Source organism: Populus euphratica, unplaced genomic scaffold (genome assembly GCF_000495115.2).
Source record: "Populus euphratica unplaced genomic scaffold, PopEup_1.0 scaffold15.1, whole genome shotgun sequence".
In the NCBI taxonomy this organism is placed as follows: domain Eukaryota; kingdom Viridiplantae; phylum Streptophyta; class Magnoliopsida; order Malpighiales; family Salicaceae; genus Populus; species Populus euphratica.
Genome location: NW_011499874.1, coordinates 676,379 through 696,188, shown reverse-complemented (window position 1 = coordinate 696,188; position 19,810 = coordinate 676,379). Strand labels below are relative to the sequence as shown.

The 19,810-nt window shown below is 33.4% G+C and overlaps 2 protein-coding genes across 5 annotated transcripts in view; both read right to left on the bottom strand.

Annotated features, from left to right (window-relative positions):
- Positions 1 to 281, bottom strand: part of LOC105127985 (glycogen phosphorylase 1-like) — a 14,349-nt gene extending 14,068 nt beyond the window's left edge. Inside the window, exon 1 of one of the 2 annotated variants that reach the window (XM_011029475.1) lies at positions 1 to 281. In XM_011029475.1, coding sequence (XP_011027777.1) covers positions 1 to 129 — 129 coding nt within the window. In that variant the 5' untranslated portion in view covers positions 130 to 281. The other variant, XM_011029476.1, reaches the window with a different exon arrangement.
- Positions 282 to 804: 523 nt separating this feature from the next.
- LOC105127984 (uncharacterized) lies at positions 805 to 12,478 on the bottom strand. Of its 3 annotated transcripts, XM_011029474.1 has the most exons (19): positions 12,027 to 12,478; positions 11,143 to 11,574; positions 10,374 to 10,456; positions 9,332 to 9,664; positions 9,163 to 9,252; positions 8,921 to 9,085; positions 8,595 to 8,817; positions 8,370 to 8,467; positions 7,972 to 8,058; positions 7,733 to 7,885; positions 7,479 to 7,634; positions 6,446 to 6,661; positions 5,677 to 6,348; positions 5,028 to 5,582; positions 3,734 to 4,360; positions 3,470 to 3,574; positions 2,441 to 2,704; positions 1,682 to 1,989; positions 805 to 1,633 (listed from the first exon to the last, which is right to left on the bottom strand). In XM_011029474.1, the coding sequence occupies exons 1-19, from the start codon at positions 12,160 to 12,162 to the stop codon at positions 1,165 to 1,167; spliced, it is 5,172 nt and encodes a 1,723-aa protein (XP_011027776.1). In that variant the 5' UTR covers positions 12,163 to 12,478; the 3' UTR covers positions 805 to 1,164. The 3 variants fall into 3 exon arrangements, with proteins under 3 accessions (XP_011027776.1, XP_011027774.1, XP_011027775.1); XM_011029472.1 differs by having other exon boundaries at positions 805 to 1,989; XM_011029473.1 differs by having other exon boundaries at positions 805 to 1,989; positions 6,446 to 6,655.
- Positions 12,479 to 19,810: the final 7,332 nt, after the last annotated feature.

Here is a 19,810-nt window from a genome sequence, read left to right as displayed (position 1 = left end):
GAATGCCGTGGAAAAGGAGAGTTTGTTAGTGGAAACAAAAAAAGCAGAGGAAGGAGCGGCGGCGGCGGCGGTGCTTGTTGATGGAAATGTGAGTTTTGATTGATATAGAGGGACTGAAATTGCAGACATTTTACTTCTTTCTTTTTTTCTGCACAAGTTTGCAGTTTTTGTTTGGGTGGGTGAGTGAGTATATTTATAGGGTGCTGGGTTAGTGAGTTGTGGAGGAGGATGATGTTCAGAGACTAGAGCTGGATATTTTTAAAATAAAGGGCAGTTAAGTCATAAAGATATACACGTGCAAGTTATATTCGTTTAAAAAGAAGAAGGGATTGATTTGATTTGCGTGGTTTGAATCTCGAGAGTCATGACAAAAAGAGAGAGAGAGCTTTTTCGCAACTTTTCCAGATCTAAGAAAGGGGAGTGAGAAAATAAAGGTGTCTTTGGAGTCCGGTTAAACTGTTCTTTAAAAGTTGTTTAGTATTTTTAAATTATTTTTTTCATGTTAAAAATAAATTATAAGATATAAAAAATATTATTTTAATATATTTATAATTAAAAAAATATTTTTAAAAACAATTTTTGCCAAAGTAACAATATTCTAAATTTATTATAATTGTTTTATGTTATGCTTAAATAAAGGATATCCCCCGCGTCATGCTCGATATCCCCTACCCCATATTTTAAGTGTAACAAAGGATAACTCTAGCTCTGATACCAGGACCAGGACCAGCTTCTCATTTGCCTTTCTTTTTCACTTGATTAAAGACAAAACTCCCTAGGAGATGGAAAAAAAAAGGAAAAAAGAAAAGAGTAACGTGAACTTGCTTTATTGACAAATTTCTGGTAGACAAAACACCATTTAAATAGAATCAAAGGGATGAGAAAACTCATTTTCAGGGCACTTGTACAGATACAATCCACTGCCTCCCTAACAATAATGAATTACAACGCGGATCTACCTAATTACTTTCTACCTCTTCTTTCTGCTATGTATTGCCCTATATATATAGAGAGAGGAATGGAGAGGGGCAATTCACTTTCTTACTTCCCCTATTATACATAAATTTCTGGTTGCCAGTCAAGCTGCACGACAAAAAAACTTTAATGCAGCTCAATACATGACCATCGCAAGCGCATCAGCAATCACTTGAATATCAATATGCTTCAGTCACTGTACTCATCTGAATCTGCATAGTCTAGGCCTTCATCATTCTGCACCCGATTGGCTTCTCGGTCTGACCCGTCACTCATTTCTATGTCCCCCTCTGAATCATCATCTCCCATTGCTGCAATGCCATTAGATGCATCTCCATCATCATCACTCACTTCCACTGAATTCCTGTTCCACCCATTGGAAGTGCCCTTGAATCCTGGCTCCCAATTTCCTTGCTCATATACCTCTTCTTCTACATCATCATCAGATTCTGCCTCTTCCATACTGTTGCTATTATCATCACCCACTGCGTTCAGACTGCCCTTTTTAGCACTCCAATCCTCATCATCCAGGTTTCTGAATGACTTAACATAGCTATTGCGGGCAGCTGTTTTTTTAGACAGGTAGCTCATGGGGGCAGCAACCGTGTTGGTCATCCGACCAAGCAATGGCTCCTTGGCAACCGTCTTTTCCACTCTCCTCATCCGACCAAGCATTGGCTCCTTGGCAACCGTCTTTTCCACTCTCCTCTTCCTAACTGTCCGACGGCCCCGACTAGATGCTTGCAAATTTGTTTTTCTACCCTGTTGCCTTGGACCTTGATTCAAATTCTGAATTCCCCTAGAAGAACTCTGCCTGCCTGTATCAGATTTTAAACCAGGTACCCTTCTCTGCCACTTTGTAGCAAGTCCTTGATCATGCCCCCCTCGTCCACGTTTATAATTGCTACGCTTACCACGTAGATCAACAATCTCTTCTTTATTGTGCTCTTCTAGCTTTACATCTTTTATTTCAACCTCTTCATTCTTAAGGTCAGAATATCTTGATGGAAGTTTCTGCATGAGAAAAACCAGGTGCATAATCAAAATCACAATCAAAACCAAAACATCTTTCCTATCAGTGATCACCTGAAATTTTCTACAGTGCCACTGGCAGATTCTCTCCTCTTTTTTAACTAAATGTGTGGCCCCAACTTGCCCACAAAAGGCAATCATTCCAAGCATGGGCTTGAAACTACTCTTCCCCCAACCAAGTATATGGGTATAAACTGCCTCAGAACATGTGGGATTATACCTTCCCTTTAAAACACTCAAAAGACCAGCCCTTTTAGGCTTTTTGCAAGAGTTTGCAATCAATTTAAACTTGGAAAAAAAAAAAGTGATGCCAACCCACCTCCCCCTCCCTCCCTCCCAGACACACGCACGTGAGCAAGCGTGCGCGCGCACATAGACTATTGCAGTAAATGAAACAGAAAAGGATCAAAAGAGGAGGGAAAAACTAACTGACCATATATACTTTGACCGACTTGTCTGTAGAGGGTTCAGGTTTCTCATTCTTTACATAAATAATAGATGCATCTAGCTCAAAAAGCCTCAGGGCCACAGCTGCACTGGTTTTTGGCATCCATGGAAGTAGAGAAACTGATCCCAGACTAGCAGAATCACGTGCTGCACTTCCTGATGATGCAGAGGGGCCCAATAATTCCTTAGTTGTCTCAAAATTTGATGACAATCTCTCTCTTTTTATGGCACTCTCGAACACAGTCAATCTCTGCGATATGAAATGTAAAATAAGCAAAAACATCCCACCATACACACAAGACAGAAACATGAAACGAGGAACATAATATGCTAGTTGTGCTACTGGCTAGGTACAAATCATAACAGGCTACTAGCTTGGTACAAATCATAAGATGGGCACAGGCACGCTTGTCCACGTAAGAGCACATTAGCGCAAAGCAAATTTTAATCCATGCAGATATATTGAAATCCATGGTCTTTTATAGCCTCCAGGGACAGAACTTCAGCAAAACAATAACAGGGCAACAGCCTTTTTGGGTCTATTATACCATGTCATGACTTTTTTATCGCAAGATGTGATTGTGTACTGCATTAAGGAGCAATGAATGCATGAAAACAATGCAGCAATGGAAACTGGAGAAAATCATTATACATGATTCCTCTATATATCAAAACCAAATTCAGATTATATGCGAGGAAGTAACGAACAGTGGTACATACCTCCATAGATGAAGCCTGCATACCCATGAAATATTTGAAAAATACAAAACATTGTTGGAATAACAGGATGTTTTCTCTGAGAAAATGAATGAAAAAATGCTTCCCCCACCCCATCATTAACAGAATAAAACAACAGTAATAGAAGCAACAAAACAAATCTAAGATCATCACTATTTAAAATAAATTGATTTGGCATTACATATTTATGCCAGAAATGGAACAGGAAAAACACAGATTTAGCATGGGTGTGTGTGTGTGCAAGTAAAATTTTAGCAATGTGTAAGATGTTGAGAACCTGTAGGAGCTCCTCAGTTGATGATGACATTATCAACTTCATACCCCAGTCCTTCCTGTGGATATCCATCCAAAATGACTCAAGAGCTTCCTGTGGAACAGATACCTGCCAACTCAAAAGTGAAAATATATGGGTCAACATGATTAGAAGTTATCAATGCTTAGAACCCAGAATCTTAAGAAAATATTTTCCTCGTATTTTTTTAATTGCTAAAAAGAATTGGGAAATCAAAATTAAACTGTAATATGAAAATGTCATTCCAACCTCTATGGAGCCTAATAGCGCTGTCAGCAACCTGATTCCTAGTGGTGAACAAGAATCAAAAGCACGTGCATTTCCAGGATCAAACCTTTTCTCTTTGCATTGAATCTCATGTTCAGCAAAATCAAAATTCTTGTTATCAACTTTAAATGTTTGGTGGCAAGAAAGACAGTGCGTGTCTTCAGAGAGATAAGAGCTGAAACACAGGTTACAGGTATCCAATAACTGCTCACATCTTTTCTTCCCAAATTTCATGGCACATAATGTTGAGGAATTGAAGCAGTCTTTCCACAGCCAGTTCTGAAAATCCAGGTACCTTTTCAAAGCACCCTTCTTCTCTGCTGAATTTCTTCCAAGCTCAATTCTAAACAATGAAAAAGTATCAAAAGTATCTGAGCTGGAAACACAAAACATACTGCTAGGGTCATCAATGTCAGCTGGGAAATTACTGCTGTCTGTTTCAGCTTTTTTGTTTTCATCTGTTGTTCCACTTTGGCACACAATGTTCGGAGACCTCAAGTTCCTTTGTACATTTTCTTTGAAAGAAGACTCAATCTTTTGCAACATTATACGCAAATGAGATTCCCTAACCCCACGAGTATCCAGAGATGACAAAAGAGTATCAAAGGCCTGAACAGAAAAGGTGTTGAATATGGTGTCAGTGAATGCTGCAAGGCATCAACCAAAGAACAAAAAATAACCATATCACCCAAGGAGGTTCATACTCTCATGCAATCAATCATGAGAGGTAAAGAGAGCCTGGTTTTTCATCAGTATAGAGATGATTTTTCAGCTCTAGCAAACAAGGAAAAAGTGGAGTATTTCTTGCTTTTAATGCCAGGACAACCTCTAAGGAAACAGCCAACAGAAAGCTAAGAGATAAGAAAACATGTGCTTCCACTACAAGAGGTGATTATATATTATCTCTAAGATTAAAACTATATGCTTCCCCTGGAATGGTGGAAAAGCACTAATTATCCCCCAGATGATTTAATAATGTCCCATCATTGTGAAGCCACATTAAACCAAAACACACCATCATCATGTCCAAACCACCCTGCCCCCTCCCACTAGGTAAAATTAATATAGTTGACATTATTCAGATTTTGCCTGCAACTAATATATCCATGGTCGTTGTGGATAATTGGTGTTATTCATCGACTAAAGAACCTCATTTTAACTCTAGCTTTAAAAGTCAAAACAAATATTAATATTTTTTTACCATGGGTTCTTAGATATTTTTCAACAGAGATTGCAATCAAGATATAAATGCATAAACCACAACGAGAGAAATTACCTCTTCTGAATCAATAACTCTCCAATTGCCGTCATGCAGTTCTACAAAGATCCTACCAGAACAAGGATCATTTCTAGAAGCAGATGCCACAAACTGCCAGTATCTATTACGTCTGCGATCTTGGCCAAGAGGCAAGGACCTGTAAATATACATCTCTTCCGCTAAGTGGGTTACATAAGCTTTCAATTGTGAACGTGACCTTTTTGAAGCATATCCATGCTGCTGCACTGAAATGTTATCTGGATTCATGGAAAGATCTTGAACAACTAAGGCTTTTTCAGAAAGAACACTGCTTAAGTGATTCTCTACATTTTCTGCCAAAGCTTTCTGATCCTCAGCATTACTTGGAGATGCTTCCTTATTTTTGCTATCAACAAGAACCAACGGGCTTCGGCTGCCTTCCACAGCAGAACTAACGACTTGTGTTTCAACTCTGCCCCCAGTTAAAGATGGAAAATCTAATTTACTGATGAACTCTTTTTTAAACCGACTTCTATCTAACTGCGCCTCAGCCCACATTTGTTTTTTAAGAGCATTTGCAGCTTCCAAACGATCCTGTAAAACTTGCTATTAGTTACAAGGAGAACAACTAACAGCTTCCTGGGATGAGAGTGATTTAACATTTAACAAAATGAAAAGGAGCTTTTACCTCAAGAACAGCACGAATGGAATTCCCTTCATTCGCAATACCAACTAATACAACAAGAGCATTAAGACGCTCTTCGACACTGAGATGAGAATATTCCCCTTCTGTGAGTCCCTGAATCCATGATTCACCTGACTTGCTTTCATCGATTTCAATATTTTGTCCATCTCCATTATTAGTCCCCTCATCTTTATGAGTAACACACTGCTCGATGATAATGGGAGTCATCACATCCTTTGGACCATTCAGAGAGAAAGTTGAGAGACCTTTCTCAGACTCATTTTGTACAGTTAATGAAACATCATTACCAACTTTATATTTTCCACTCACTGACAAAGTATTTAATTTACTAGAAGGGACAGTGCTTTTGTTAGCACTCAATGGAGTAGCTAAATCATCAACTTCAGGATCCTCATCAACATCACCTTCAGAGTCTTCATCTCTTTCAACATCATCAGCAACTTCTCCACCTAAAAATCCATTTTCAAATATTCTAATTTTCTTTCTGGCTTCTGCAAGTATTGCCTCAGCATCAGCAGGATCCTTTCTGAAAGCTGCTCTTACACAATATGTTGAAGGAGCAATTCTTTCAAAAAGCTTTTGATCCCTTGTCAAAGCTACAGAAATAGATGCCTCTGGCGTCTTGCTTGTTGTCAGGTCTCGAAGTCCAGATTTCTGTAAGCAAAGGAGACAAGGAAATATCTGTAAGCAAAGGAGACAGGTAAAGAAAACACAGTGGGGAAAATTAATGTTGGCAAACAAAAGAACTCACCTGAATCTTGTCTGCAAGTTCTAGCACTGTTAATCCTTTGCTACCTTCAAGAGAAAGAACATGAAAAGCTGCAAACTTAACAGTTCCAGGTGTCAACCGATGCCTAGACTTTCTAGGAAGCAATAAACCCTTTTCTCGCATTAATGCAAATGCATTTTCAGCTGCTGATCCGTTGCGTATAGTAGAAATGATATCTTCACAATCCTTAACCTGCATCTGAAAATACAATCATCTGTGAGTACGAGAAGGACAGAGCATAAAAATAATAATCGGTCAGCAAACATCTTATTATACAAAATAACACGCTAAGAAAATGTGGTGACAGTTACCATCTAGATTGAACATGATTGATATCACACCAAGTTATTTGACAAGTGTTGAAACATAATGAAGCTCAAAACTCACCAAGAAACATTTTATGTATGACACTAAATTGATAAAAAACATTAAAAAGTTATCTATCTTAGGAGGGAAAATTTAGAGACAATCATCCTTTCAGCATTTTTTCATTAAATGTCTGCTTCTCAGGATCCAATCATGGAACTTTATAGCTGAAAACCTAGTGCACCAAGGAAGACTCATGTCATTTATTTGATGAGTTAGTTATAAAGGCACAACAAAATCCTGAAGAATCCTAAACGCCAAATAGTCCTAATAATAATAATAATAATGAACTCGCTCCTAAAAGGCAGATATATCCTAATTAACAAATTCACATTATATAACTACTCCCATTAAGTGCAGTTTCAGCATTCCATTTTATTGACTGCACTATTCCTCCTCTCTTTAGTTATGTATCATTTTATTAATAACTCCAATGAAAAAGCTTCAATCTTTTACTTAATGTGCTACCCAAATATTTTGCCTATTTCTACCTTTCTTCCAAGTTTATAGCAAGACATCAATTATGTCATTCCAAATGTTACTGCTCTGGTGTACAAGACCAGTTTCAGTTGGCATATATATGGCACATTAAAGGAGCTAAAGCAGGGAGAGCATGGAAGAAAAAAAAGAAATGAAGACAAGGACAAACCTCATCAATATCGCCCAAACCAGTCCATGTTGCATTCCTTTTCCTCAACTGTGGCCCAAATCCTGCAGACAATGCCAATTGCCGGAGTATTTCGGGCCACGTTAATGGATTTAAGTGTTGCTGCCAGTTGCGTATATCAAAACCCCATGTATATGCCTAATACATTGGAGTAAAAGTAAAAAATGATTAAGCATCAACTGAAAGGATATCATGCCAAAGAATACCAGTAAACATGTCCATGGAGCAGAGCTTACCCCTTGAACAATTTGTGGATGTCCACCTTCAGGATTGGCTGTATAATATTGATTTATTCCTAATCCAATAGAAGGCGTCCTTGCAACATCTTCAATGTCTTTTATTATTAACTTTAGAAGAGCAACATGTAATTCACTGAGCAATCTTGAATCCTAAAATCAACATAGTATAAAAATCAACTGAGAGGAAGAAGCATAAAATGAAGTTAGACAAAACAAAATTGAGACATGAAACTCACATAGTCATGGAAAGCTTGAACAAACTCATCGAGTGTAAATGGCCATAACCCAAGAACATCAGCAAAAGCAATAAAAAATCTCCAGACCTGAAAAAGATAAAGATTTTGGGACCCCAAAATAAAGACAAGAGAGTATTAACATTATCAAAAATTATCTGGATCAACACAACAAGCATAGAGAAGCAGTATAGAAGAAAGCATAACTTTTATGATTTTTTTTTTTCATTTTTATGAAGTTAAAAAGAAATAAGCAGTGAAAAATGAGCCAACTAGAAGTTATCAGAATTTCATTAGTGGGACTACAATTGAACCTAATGAATCACATCATCATCGGCTAATCATGGATAGATAATACATATCACAGTTCAAGAAAATAAAAGGTGAGTTTTAGGACATACCATCAGAAGATTCCCGATATTTTCAGAATCCAACCAAGGTTGAAATCCAAAGGGTTTTTTTAATTGCACGGACTCAGATGGGAATGTGATCAACAAGTCTGGAGCACAAAAATTTGTTTTTATAACTAATCAGAAAATGTAAAACAAACAAACTTCTAACTGTCCTATTTCAACAGAAAAATTAAGTTATTCTTTTTCAAAATGTCTGACTTCAGATATCATTACCTCTGAATGAATTGAGGTTTTGCAAAGTATCATAGTTGAGGTTAACTATTGAGGCTAAGCCTTTGCTTGCAGCAATCAATTCCATGAGTTCTAGCTGTTCATCCTCAATAAGATCCAAAGAGTCTTTAGCAATCTTGCGTGCAGTAGCTTTCTCCATGGCAGCTTTGCGTTTCACTGCCTCTTTCTCCCTACGAAGCTCTTCTTTTTGTCTTCTTTTCTCGGCCTTAAAAATAAACAAGAAGAACAAAGAGATGGTTGGGATACTGCTATCTAAACATTAAAAAAAAAAATACCTTAAAGCTCGGAATAATGGACTCGAAACTCACTCTCAAATACTCTTTCTGCATAAACTTTTCTCTTCGCTCAAGTTCACGTTTTTGCTCCCGCAGTAATCTCTCCTCCTCTCTTTGTCTTTCACGCATTAACCTCTCTTCTTCTTTTCGTCTCTCACGGTCATGCCTTTCCATCTCTTTCCTCATTCGTTCTTCATTCTGAAAATGCAAGTTCAAACATCTGAATCAGATGAAAAAAATACTACATCAGCAATTCGAGACTGATAATATGGTACCTTCCGCCTTAAAATATCTTGTTTCTCAAGCTCTTTGCGCATCCGATTCTCATATGCCTCAACATCCCTTACAGTTCTTGGTTCCTCAATCTACAAAAGGCAACCACATATATAATTACCAATCCATGATTAAAAGAGAGAGAAAACAAAAATCTCTTGAAAAGGATACCTTGCGTTTCCTTTCCAACCGCAGCTCAGTATCATGGTGGAAGGTTTGTGCATCAGAAAAGACATTTGGATTTTCTGGTCCCATAATAGGATGACTGTTAGATTGAGCACTTGTTCTATTGTTTGCAAAGGTGTCTCGTTGCAGGAGATAGTCATCATCCCTCTGAGGTGATGAAAAAGCATGCACCCTCTTGTCTTGTTGAGACATAAGGCGAGCACGTGATATTTGGCCTGCACCAAAAGGTGAAGCTCTTCCCCTCAAAGTATCAACTAGTGAATCGTGATAAGGAGATTGAGTAAGTCCATGAGCATCAGATCGAATACCGGCATGATCCTGGAAAAAAGTGGTGCTCATTAGTAGCCTTTACAGAGGCCTAGGATAGAATTGCTATTCAGAGTTTAACCAGTATGAACTAGGCGAAATACAAAATCTACACTTAGATGCCCAGCATTTACATGGGAATGCATGCATCATATCATTCTATTGTACCAATCATAAATATAAGAGTCAGCTTATGGAATCCAGTACAGAAGTGGAGTAATCTCCAAGAAAAGCAATGGAGAGAACTAGCTATAGAAACTTGACAGATATGCAAGAAGGTCAGTTCCATTAGGTCGATAATAATAAGATGCAGCCTTTTTTCCACAGCCTTCAGGCTGTCACATATTATCCTTTTGCATTTTTAAAGAAGGATGGTGTTTTTTTTTTGTTAACTGTTAATTACAGGCTGTTACTATCTTTTAATGATTTAGCTATAAAGAGAAAAGCAAGCCTCATCTTGATCTAAGAAATGTTTTTTCAAGCCTCATCTTGATCTAAGAAATGTTTTTCAAAAAAACAAAAAAAAACCGCGATACCAAGAACTTGGAAGGGGAAAGAAAATGAAAGTTCCCTAGTTTAATGAAGACTGAACATTTAGATGCTGATAGGCTGATGATAGCACATCAAAGTATCTAAATCATATTGCAGTTCTATAGCATACAAGGAAATATCACAAACACCACAAAAATAAAAGAGAGAGATGAGGAATTTAAGAAACCACCTTGCTTGATTTGGCATCATGTCGCTCATATACTTTGTCCTCATAAGAATAACCCATTCGCTTCTGTTGTTCAGTAATAGATGCTGCATGTGATTACCAATAAATTTTTAGCAGATGCGATCCCAACATCAAAAAGAATAAAAATGTCACATGTCAATGTTAAACAGTCAAAATTGCATTCTAACATGAATACATTCTGGAGAGAAAATTGATCCCTTTTCCACATTCATCAGTGAATGAATAGCCATAAACAGGATAACTAGGCAAGTTTTAACTTTAATGGACCATGTGATCAGAAATGCCTAGGTATTCACTCTCCAATTAAACATCAGTGACTATAGTAGCATGAACTTATCACTGTGGTAGCATGAAAAAATCAGTATCTAAATATAGTACAAGTGCAGTTCAGTTGTTCATTTCAAACAACAAAAAAACAAATAAATAATTATCCTAGTTAATACAGTTTCATTTCAAAATTTCTAATCAGCATAATTTTTAATCAGTGCAATTTAGTTGTAAATATGGTACAAGTGCAGTTCGGTTGTTCATTTCAAACAACAAACAAACAAACAAATACAAAAACAGGAGAAATTAGCACCAAAAAGGCATGAATAAAAGAGTATCCATGAGGACTAAATATTTTTCTTTGCTCAAAATTGAATTCACGTGACATGCCAATGCTCATCCCACCTCATTTCAAAAATAACCATTACTAAGATATCAAGCAATTAAAACTATGGCATTGTTAAGATAAGTTAAGTAGCATGACCTATGGGTGTCCCAAACGCATCAGGTGGCAAAGGATCAAACTCCATTCCAAGAATTGGCCCATCCTCCCTCAATGGTTCCCCAAGCTGCGCCTCCACACAGGCAATAGCTCTAAGCTCCATAACAGACTGTGGTGATGAATCGTAGTACCTTCTCATCGTATGCCCATCATCTAAAATCACTTTCCTTGACTCTGAAAGTGGACTAGAGCCCGAACCAGACCCAGACCCATAGTCACTTCCATTCTCAGCCCCTACCCTCATATCCTCCAAAGGAGACTCGAGCAATGGTGCTGTATTCCGCTGCTTCTTTACTGGAGTCTCCTTTTTGTCCTTCAACCTCCTGTGGCAAAACCACATCTGCAACTGCCTATCAGATAGTCCTAATTTCTCCGACAATTCTGCCCGCATCTCCTCTGACGGATATGTCTCAGCTGATGAAACCAGCAATAGCAAACAAGAATCAACAAACAAAAAAAAAACAAACATGCTGATACGCGCGCGCATAATGCAAGAAATAAATAAATAATAATAGCTAATTATTGAATGAAAATCATACAAGATCCATGCAAAAAAAAGAAAAAAAAAACAAGTGAAGTAAACATATTACACATAAATCTAGAGAAGAAACTAAGCATCTATAATCACTAACACGAAAATTAACTAGTTATGAGATTAAAATTGCCAAAAATTTCAAAATTTCAACAAAACTAACAAGCAACTAAGCCTCTTCATTGAATAGCACATAAAAATTAGCAGGAATCCAAGCTTACACAGAATCACAAACACAAAGAAATAGAGAAAATCCAAGCCAGAAGAGATCAAAAGCAAACAAATCAAATCAAAACCGGGTAAACATAAAGAGAGAATGAAGGAGTGTACGGACTGGCATAAGCTTTCTCTAGGGTTTCAAGTTGGAAAGGAGTCTTCATCTGTCGTTTAGGCTTGCTTTGTCCTTCATTGGAGCTCACCACGTTGTTCTTCGATCTGTTGTGTTGTTCTTCGTCAGAATTGGCGTCCATCCGGAATCGCGATCGTAAAGATTAGGGTTTTCAAAACAGAAAACGAGAGAGGAAGAGAGAGGACTGATTTGGTTTACTTTTTTCTCTCTCTAATATCGTGAGGGTCAAGGCCCAGAGAAGAAATTAACATTACTCCTCCTCCTTTTTAATTTGTTTATTATCTTTAAGAAATAAATTGAATCCGAAAATAATATTGACAAACGCCGCGTGACGAAAAGAATTGAACGATCCTCCTCTGAGAGAAAAGGAAAGGAGTGATAATAAGAAAAGGTGAAAAATAGGCAACAAAAAATGAAAGAAAGAAATCAAAAAACATTAACAACGAGAGAACAACAAAAACAAAATAGTCCTTCTTGACTCCATTTCCGATTCCCATTTTTATTTTTTTTACTGTTTTTATTATTATAATTATTAGTATTATTATTATTCTTATTTGATTTTTGTGCTTTAAGTGATGCTGGCAGGAAGAAACGGGTTTTTTTTTTTTTTTGGTAACACTAACAACATCCTTTTTGTTTGGAACATGTTTTATGTTCGTCGTTCGTTCATTCGCTTTTCCTCCTCTGTGCTGCCTCTTCTTTTTTTTTACTTGGTGGTCAACTTGTCAATGCACAGTAACACTTTGTATTTATTTATTTTCCCTGTTTAGGCCTTGGAATAGTTCTTTTGTTTTTGTTTTTCTTTTTCTTTTTTAGAAAAGATTGATGGTTTCTTTGCAAAGAGGGATGGGATCGTGGGATGTTTGGCTGTGGCTGGGTTCTTGCTTCCTTCCTCGTTGAAGAGTTCCTTGTTTTTGCTTGTGGACGTGAGCTCGATTGAGCCTATGGGATCTTTGGGTGAGTCAATCATTTTGACATTTTTAGTTTGTGTTTATGGTGGGCCCTTTTCTTTTTCTTGGTTCTTGGGCTGGGTTCACGGGGTTCGGCTCGCGTGGGCCTCGGTCTTACTTCTTTTTTTAATTCTCCTTTGTTCGTATGCTTACGAAATGAAAAATAGGATGCCACGAAGACAAAGGAAAATAAGTTCTGTTTGTTTGGTAATCTAACGTACGAGAGGAAAGAGCGTGTGTATGAACAAAACAAAATCAGTTAAAGAACCGGTTGTCCTAATAAATAAACCAATAGGGTCCTCTAACCAGCCAATAAAGATTATTTTGGTCCTCGCATAAAGAATTTTCCATGTAGAATACAAATATAAGTTATGGTGACATGGAGAGTTTCCATTCATATATATAGTCTTTACTAGTTAGTGTATTTGTGCTTTTGTAGTCTAAATTCTCTTTTTATGTTCATGTATTTTGGTTTTATAAATATATATATTTTTATTATTAGTATGGTTTATTGAATAAAAATTGAAGGTAATTGAATTAAATATTCGGAAAAATTCTAGTGATTTGTAATAACGATGAAAAAATGTATCTCTTGAGTTAAGACTTCCTTTTTTATTTATTTATTTCCTTTTTACATAACATGCCTTTTTTTATCAAAAACATTATTTTTTAAATAAAGATTTATCATAATCTTATGGTTCTATGGTTTTAACAATAACAATTATGATTCTATAGTTTTAACATGAATGTACTAAAAATACAAAAAATAATAAATTTAAGAAAATTCTATAAAAATAATATAATAAAAAATAAATATTTGATTTGCATTAAATATTCATGGCCTATTTAAAAAAAAACAATTCTACATATTATATTCATATATAATTATTAAAAAATTCATTGTTAAAAGCTCTAATATTATTTGAAAAATATGGCATAATCAAATAATTCTTTTAATAAATCTTTTTTAACAAACATTGCAATTAAAAAACAATGAAATTATAAAAAAAATTAAGGGCCACCTTTTTTAAAAAAAAAAAAAAAAGAGGCCTACAAAAGCAATATAATAAAAATAACAAAATAAATATTTTATTCGTATTAAGTATTCATAAGAAATTTCTTAAAAGCAAATATAAATATTAGATTTATATATAATTATTCAAATATTTATCATTAACTTCATCATAAAAAGTTCTAATATTATTTGAAAAATATTGCATAATCAAATAATTATTTAAATATAATTTTAATGGACTTACTTTCTAAGAATCTTGCAGAAAACAAGAGTATAAAAGACCTCGTCCTGTATAAAATATTATTTAAAATAAAAATTCAAGTTAACATGTTTTTGAAAGAGAGTATTTATAATTCACAAAGTAAACTACACTATAATTAACTAATGTGATATGTCAAAACCCAATTAAAAATGACCATGACATGAATATAATATAAATAACTAGGCTGTTGAAGTCTACAAAAGAAAATCTGATTAAATATAATTTTAATGGACTTACTTTCTGAGAATCTTGCAGAAAACAAGAGTATAAAGGACCTCGTCCTGTATAAAATATCATTTTAAATAAAAATTAAAGTTAACATGTTTTTGGAAGAGAGTATTTATAATTCACAAAATAAACTACAATATAATTAACTAATGTGATATATCAAAACCCAATTAAAAATGACCACGACATGAATATAAAATAAATAACTAGGCTGTTGAAGTCCACAAAAGAAATCTGGAAAAACCCACCCTTGGATTTACAAGTGTGTTGCCGACTTGCATCCTTGGAAAGTAGGAATTATTGCTGGCGACCTTGACACATGGGGAAAGCGACTTGCGTTATCCCTATGAAATATGGAAGAGCTTGATAATTAATTATCCTAAGCTCCTGTCCTTTAAAAAAAAAAAAAAAAATTCTTGCATAAATAGTAAGCCCCAACCGATGTTTCCTTAACAAATAAATAATTAGCTGTCAATTATGAATCCTTCTTAGATTAGGATTCCTTGCCAAGATAAACTCTAATTTTGATGCGTATAGAATAAGAAAGTTGGGAGTTTAAAAATCCATAAATCAAAAGAAAAGATAATCATAAATTAATTGTAAAAATAATATAATTCGTGTATAGTAGTTTTTGTACTTTATTATAAGGATTTTCTAAATTAATATTGCTACTACATTTTAACCTTCTAGAAATCAAGTCTTATAAAATTTTATGATAAAATTTTAATTTAATCTAACAATTAAATCAAAAATTATATTTGTTAGATTAAAATTACACCTTAAAAAAAAAAAATCTAAAATCCTTATGTGGATCACATTAATCAAAGCTTTATTGAAATTTTAAAGTTTGTCTTAAACCAAATATTTTAAATTAGCACATGGAATAATATCTTTTTAATTGTCTTGACCTTATAATTAGCGTAATCAATACGGCTGATTTATCCTTTCATAGTACTTGTTGGGTCTCATCAATATATATTGATTTCCTTACAAATAAAATTGAGGAAAGGAATCTATATATTTACTATTATTTTTAAAGTCAACATAATCAATAATCCTAGACAGTGGTAGGTTGACACTAATATCACAAGACATATATACATTAAAAAGAGGATATTTTTTATTTTTAAGGAAATAAATGAAGAAAAAATAAACTTAAAAAACTCATCAACCTCCAAGTTATTAGGTGTTGGAAAGTTTATACTAAAAATGATCTCTAAAAAACTGTTCAATCTCAATAATATGCCTTTTATTCCTGACATTATAAAGAATTTAATGTCTGACTTGTTATTGATTAGAAGTAATTTTTAAATGTCTTTGAGATAATAAATTTACAATTTCTAACAATGATATATTTGTAAAAAATAAATATCTTTACAATTACCTCTTTAACAAGTATATGATGGCCATTGTAATAATATATGAGAATAATAATAAGATTCTGTTTGTATTAATGTGATATATGACATCACATGTTAGGTCACATGTTAAAATATAAATTATTATCAAGTATGGTTTTTTGAGAAAAACAAAAATTATAAGGTTCATGTAGAATCAAAATTTACAAAACTTTCTCTTCAAACAATTAAAAAAATAGTAAATCTCTAAATTTAATTCAGTTAGATATTGGTGATTTAAGGTTTGTATAAATTAGAAAAGAAAAGAGGTATTATATTGCTTTTTATAAATAATTGCACAATATAATACTACATTTGTTTGCCCATGAACAAAGATAAGGCTTTTGAAATGTTTAAATATAACAAGAAAATGAAGATAATAATAAGTGATAGAATTGGAGAATACAAATCACTATTTAGTAAATTTCATTCTTAAAATGGTAACTACCACTTTTTATTCACCACGACAAAATAATACTACAGAATATAAAAACCGAACACTTAAAAATGATAAGTTCGGAAGTACCTCAAAACTTTTAAAGGGAGCTAATTTCAACTACTAGTTACATGATTAATAAAGTACTTTATAAATTTTTAGAAAATATATCATATAAATTATAGAGATTGAGAAGACTTTCCAATAAATACCTTAAAATTTAGGTGTCTTATAGAAGTGGTAGCACATGATCCTAAAAAGAATAAGATATGACTTAGAATTGTGGATTGTGTATTTATTAGATATGTTTATAGTAACAATGTATATTGATTCGTTGTTCACAAATCAAGTTTTAATGATATTCATCTTAATAAAATTATAGAATCTAGAAATATTACATTCTTTAAACATGTGTTTTCATTGAAGGAAGCACAAGAAAATTGTAAAAAATAATTGAGGTTGGCTCAAACAATCATCATCAATTGAAAAATAATGAAGTTAAGCCTAAAATGAGTAAAAAGACAAGAATGATTAAAATGTTTAGTTCTGGTTTTCTAACATACTTATTAGAAAATAAATCTGATATCTACTCTAAAGCAATATCATGTCTTAAAACTTTCTATAAGAATAAGGTATTCAATAGTAAAATAAAATTCATCATAAATGATTATACATTAGAACTGGTGGATATTCCTTCCGGAAGTAGACCATTAAATCACATATAGATCAATAAAAGAAAGATAAAAGATGATGGTGCTATTAACATATATAAAGCTAGACTTATTGTTAAGAGACTTCAACAACAAGAAAATGTGGATTATTTGACACATGTTTACTCGTGTTAATAATAACTTTCATGCAAACATTAATAACTATTAATGTTATTAACAAATTTGAAAATATCTAATAGATGTAAAAACAACTTCATTAAATGATTATCTTGATCAAGAGGTTTATATAAAATAATTCGATGAGTTGTTGTTAATATGCAAGAAAAGAAAGTTTATAAGCTTGTTAAATTATTATATAATTTGAAGTAAATACCCAAATAATGGCATGAGAGAATTAACAAAGTTATGTTGTTAAATGAGTTCAAAATCAACGAAGTTAATAAATATATTTATATGAAAAATATAAATAAAAGTTATGTTATTGTATATCTTCATGTAGACACTATGCTTATTTTAAACAACAATGATTTTATGATCAAGTCTACTAAAAAAATATTAACTAATAATTTTGACAAGAAAGGCTTGGGTATGACATATGTCATGTTAGGAATAAATATTTATAGGACATATAATGGATTAGTGTCGTTTCAATTTCATTATATTGAGAAAATTTTCAAAATTCTTTTTAAAAGTGACAATAATATTGTAAAAACATAAATAGACATAAATAGATACTTGTTAAAAAATAAAGGTAAGATAATAAACTAACTAAAATATTTTTAAATAATTAGGAGTTTGATATATATTATGAACTATATAATGTCTGATATTGCATATTTAGTTAGCAAACTTTGTAGATGTACCAATTATTCAAGTTCAATCATTAAAAAACAATAAAAAAATTTAAATATTTCAGTTACACCTTGTACTATGAGTTATACTATATTAATTACCAACAGAATAGAAGGGTAAAGTGATTTTAATGAGATATCCAACACTAATGATTTGAAATCAATTAATGGATGTCTCCATGCTTGATGGAGTTGCAGTGTCATGTAAATCCTTTAAGTAAACATGTATTATAAGACCCATAATAGAATTAAAGTTTAAAGCTCTCAATAAAACTAGTGAGGAGACTAAATGACTTCAAAGTTTCTTGTAAATATTTCAAATCAGACAAAACTAGTTCCAATAATTTATGTCAATTGTGATAATCGGTCTACAATTGGAATGATCTAAAGTAACATGCTTAATGGCAAATTTAGACATATACATCACATACATGACATCGTTAAACACTTGGCCTTAAAAAAATATTTTTATTGACCATGTAAAATTAAAGAAGAATATTATGAACTCGCTAACCAAGTGTTTATTAAGAAAGCTTGTGTATAATTCATCGAGAAGAATAAGCTTAAAGCATTTCAATATGAAAGAATATAACAATAGTAATCATATCTAATTAATTATAGATTCTAAAATTTAGGCTCAAATGTAAAACTAAGTCATACAGTATTTTTACAGTACCTAGAAATTATTATTTCTTACTTATTATACGATAAAATAGATGTTATCTATAATGTGATAAATGATGGATTGTGTTCTTATTTATTTTTATATATTGTTATATCAAATAGAGTATAGTTGAATACTTTTAATGAAAATTCATTTATATGAATGAGAAATATAATTATTTTTTTAGAATTTCGATAAAGATTGAATTATTTAAAGTACTTATAAATTTAAGAGTTATTCAAGTAAAAAAAATTACTTAAAAATGAGAATCATAAAAACTATCTAGATAGAAAATTATATAAATATTATTGTATTGATTTATAAAAAAGATTGAATAGTTCAAAATCTCATATCTTTTTTTAGCAGAGTGAAATGCAATAATATTTTACTAAAAATGGCTTAAACCCAAAATTCATTTATTCCATATAAAAAAATCAAGAATATCTTGTAGTTTATTTAGTAGAAAGTTAAAAGGTAAAAAACAAACCTAAGCTAAGTAGTATGCAAAGTTGTATGGGTTGAACCCACGTATGTATCCTCAACTTGGGCTTAAGCTTCGAGCTTTTAAGGTCTTTGGTCCTAAATTGAGTTTTTTATGCTATCATATTCTGATTTTGGATTTGGGTTTCTTAACCCAAGTCTAGAAACACAATTCGGAGGCAGAGATGTCACGACTGGACAGGGCTCTGTTCAAGTACAAAGTGATGTCTATTGACACCGAATTTCCTAGCTCCATACGCGATCCACCGAGAAATGGGTCTGAGACAGAGAGATACAAAGACTTGAAGTTCAACGTTGATGTTCTCAAATGACCCCATTGGATATCACATTGTCGGATGAGAGGGGCACTAGTTTTGATGCATGGGAATTCAACTTCTATTTCGATATTGCCGAGGATTTGTGTGTTTTTGAGTCCGTGGAATTCTTGAAAAAGAATGGTTTGGGCTATGACAAATATGCAAGGGAAGGTATTTACACATCCGGGCTGTTCTTGCAAAACACAGGGATGTGTTCTGGGTTACTTCTCATGGCCTGCATGATCTAGCCTAGATACCGGGGTTGGTCACCCATTGCATTGCCCTCCTTGGCACTGAATTCGACAGAGTTGTGGATCTCAAGTACATGACCAGATTTTGTGAAGGGCTCTGTGGTGGTTAATTGGGTTTGTCCAAATTGGCTAGCATATTTGAGGATTGAGAGTGAGGGTGGAGCACACCAAGCAGGATTAGATAGTTTATTGACCATTGATTTTTTTTAAATATATTTTCAAATAATAATTTTTTATTTTTTTAAAA

Bases quoted from the DNA above. Each gene is read 5' to 3' on its own strand.
- LOC105127984 (XM_011029472.1), bottom strand. From the start codon at position 12,162: ATGGACGCCAATTCTGACGAAGAACAACACAACAGATCGAAGAACAAC. The intron at 8,468-8,594 runs GTAATGATATCT...TTTGTGCTCCAG, and splicing joins AAACCTCAATTCATTCAGAG to ACTTGTTGATCACATTCCCA. The intron at 6,349-6,445 runs GTGAGTTCTTTT...CTTTGCTTACAG, and splicing joins AACTTGCAGACAAGATTCAG to AAATCTGGACTTCGAGACCT.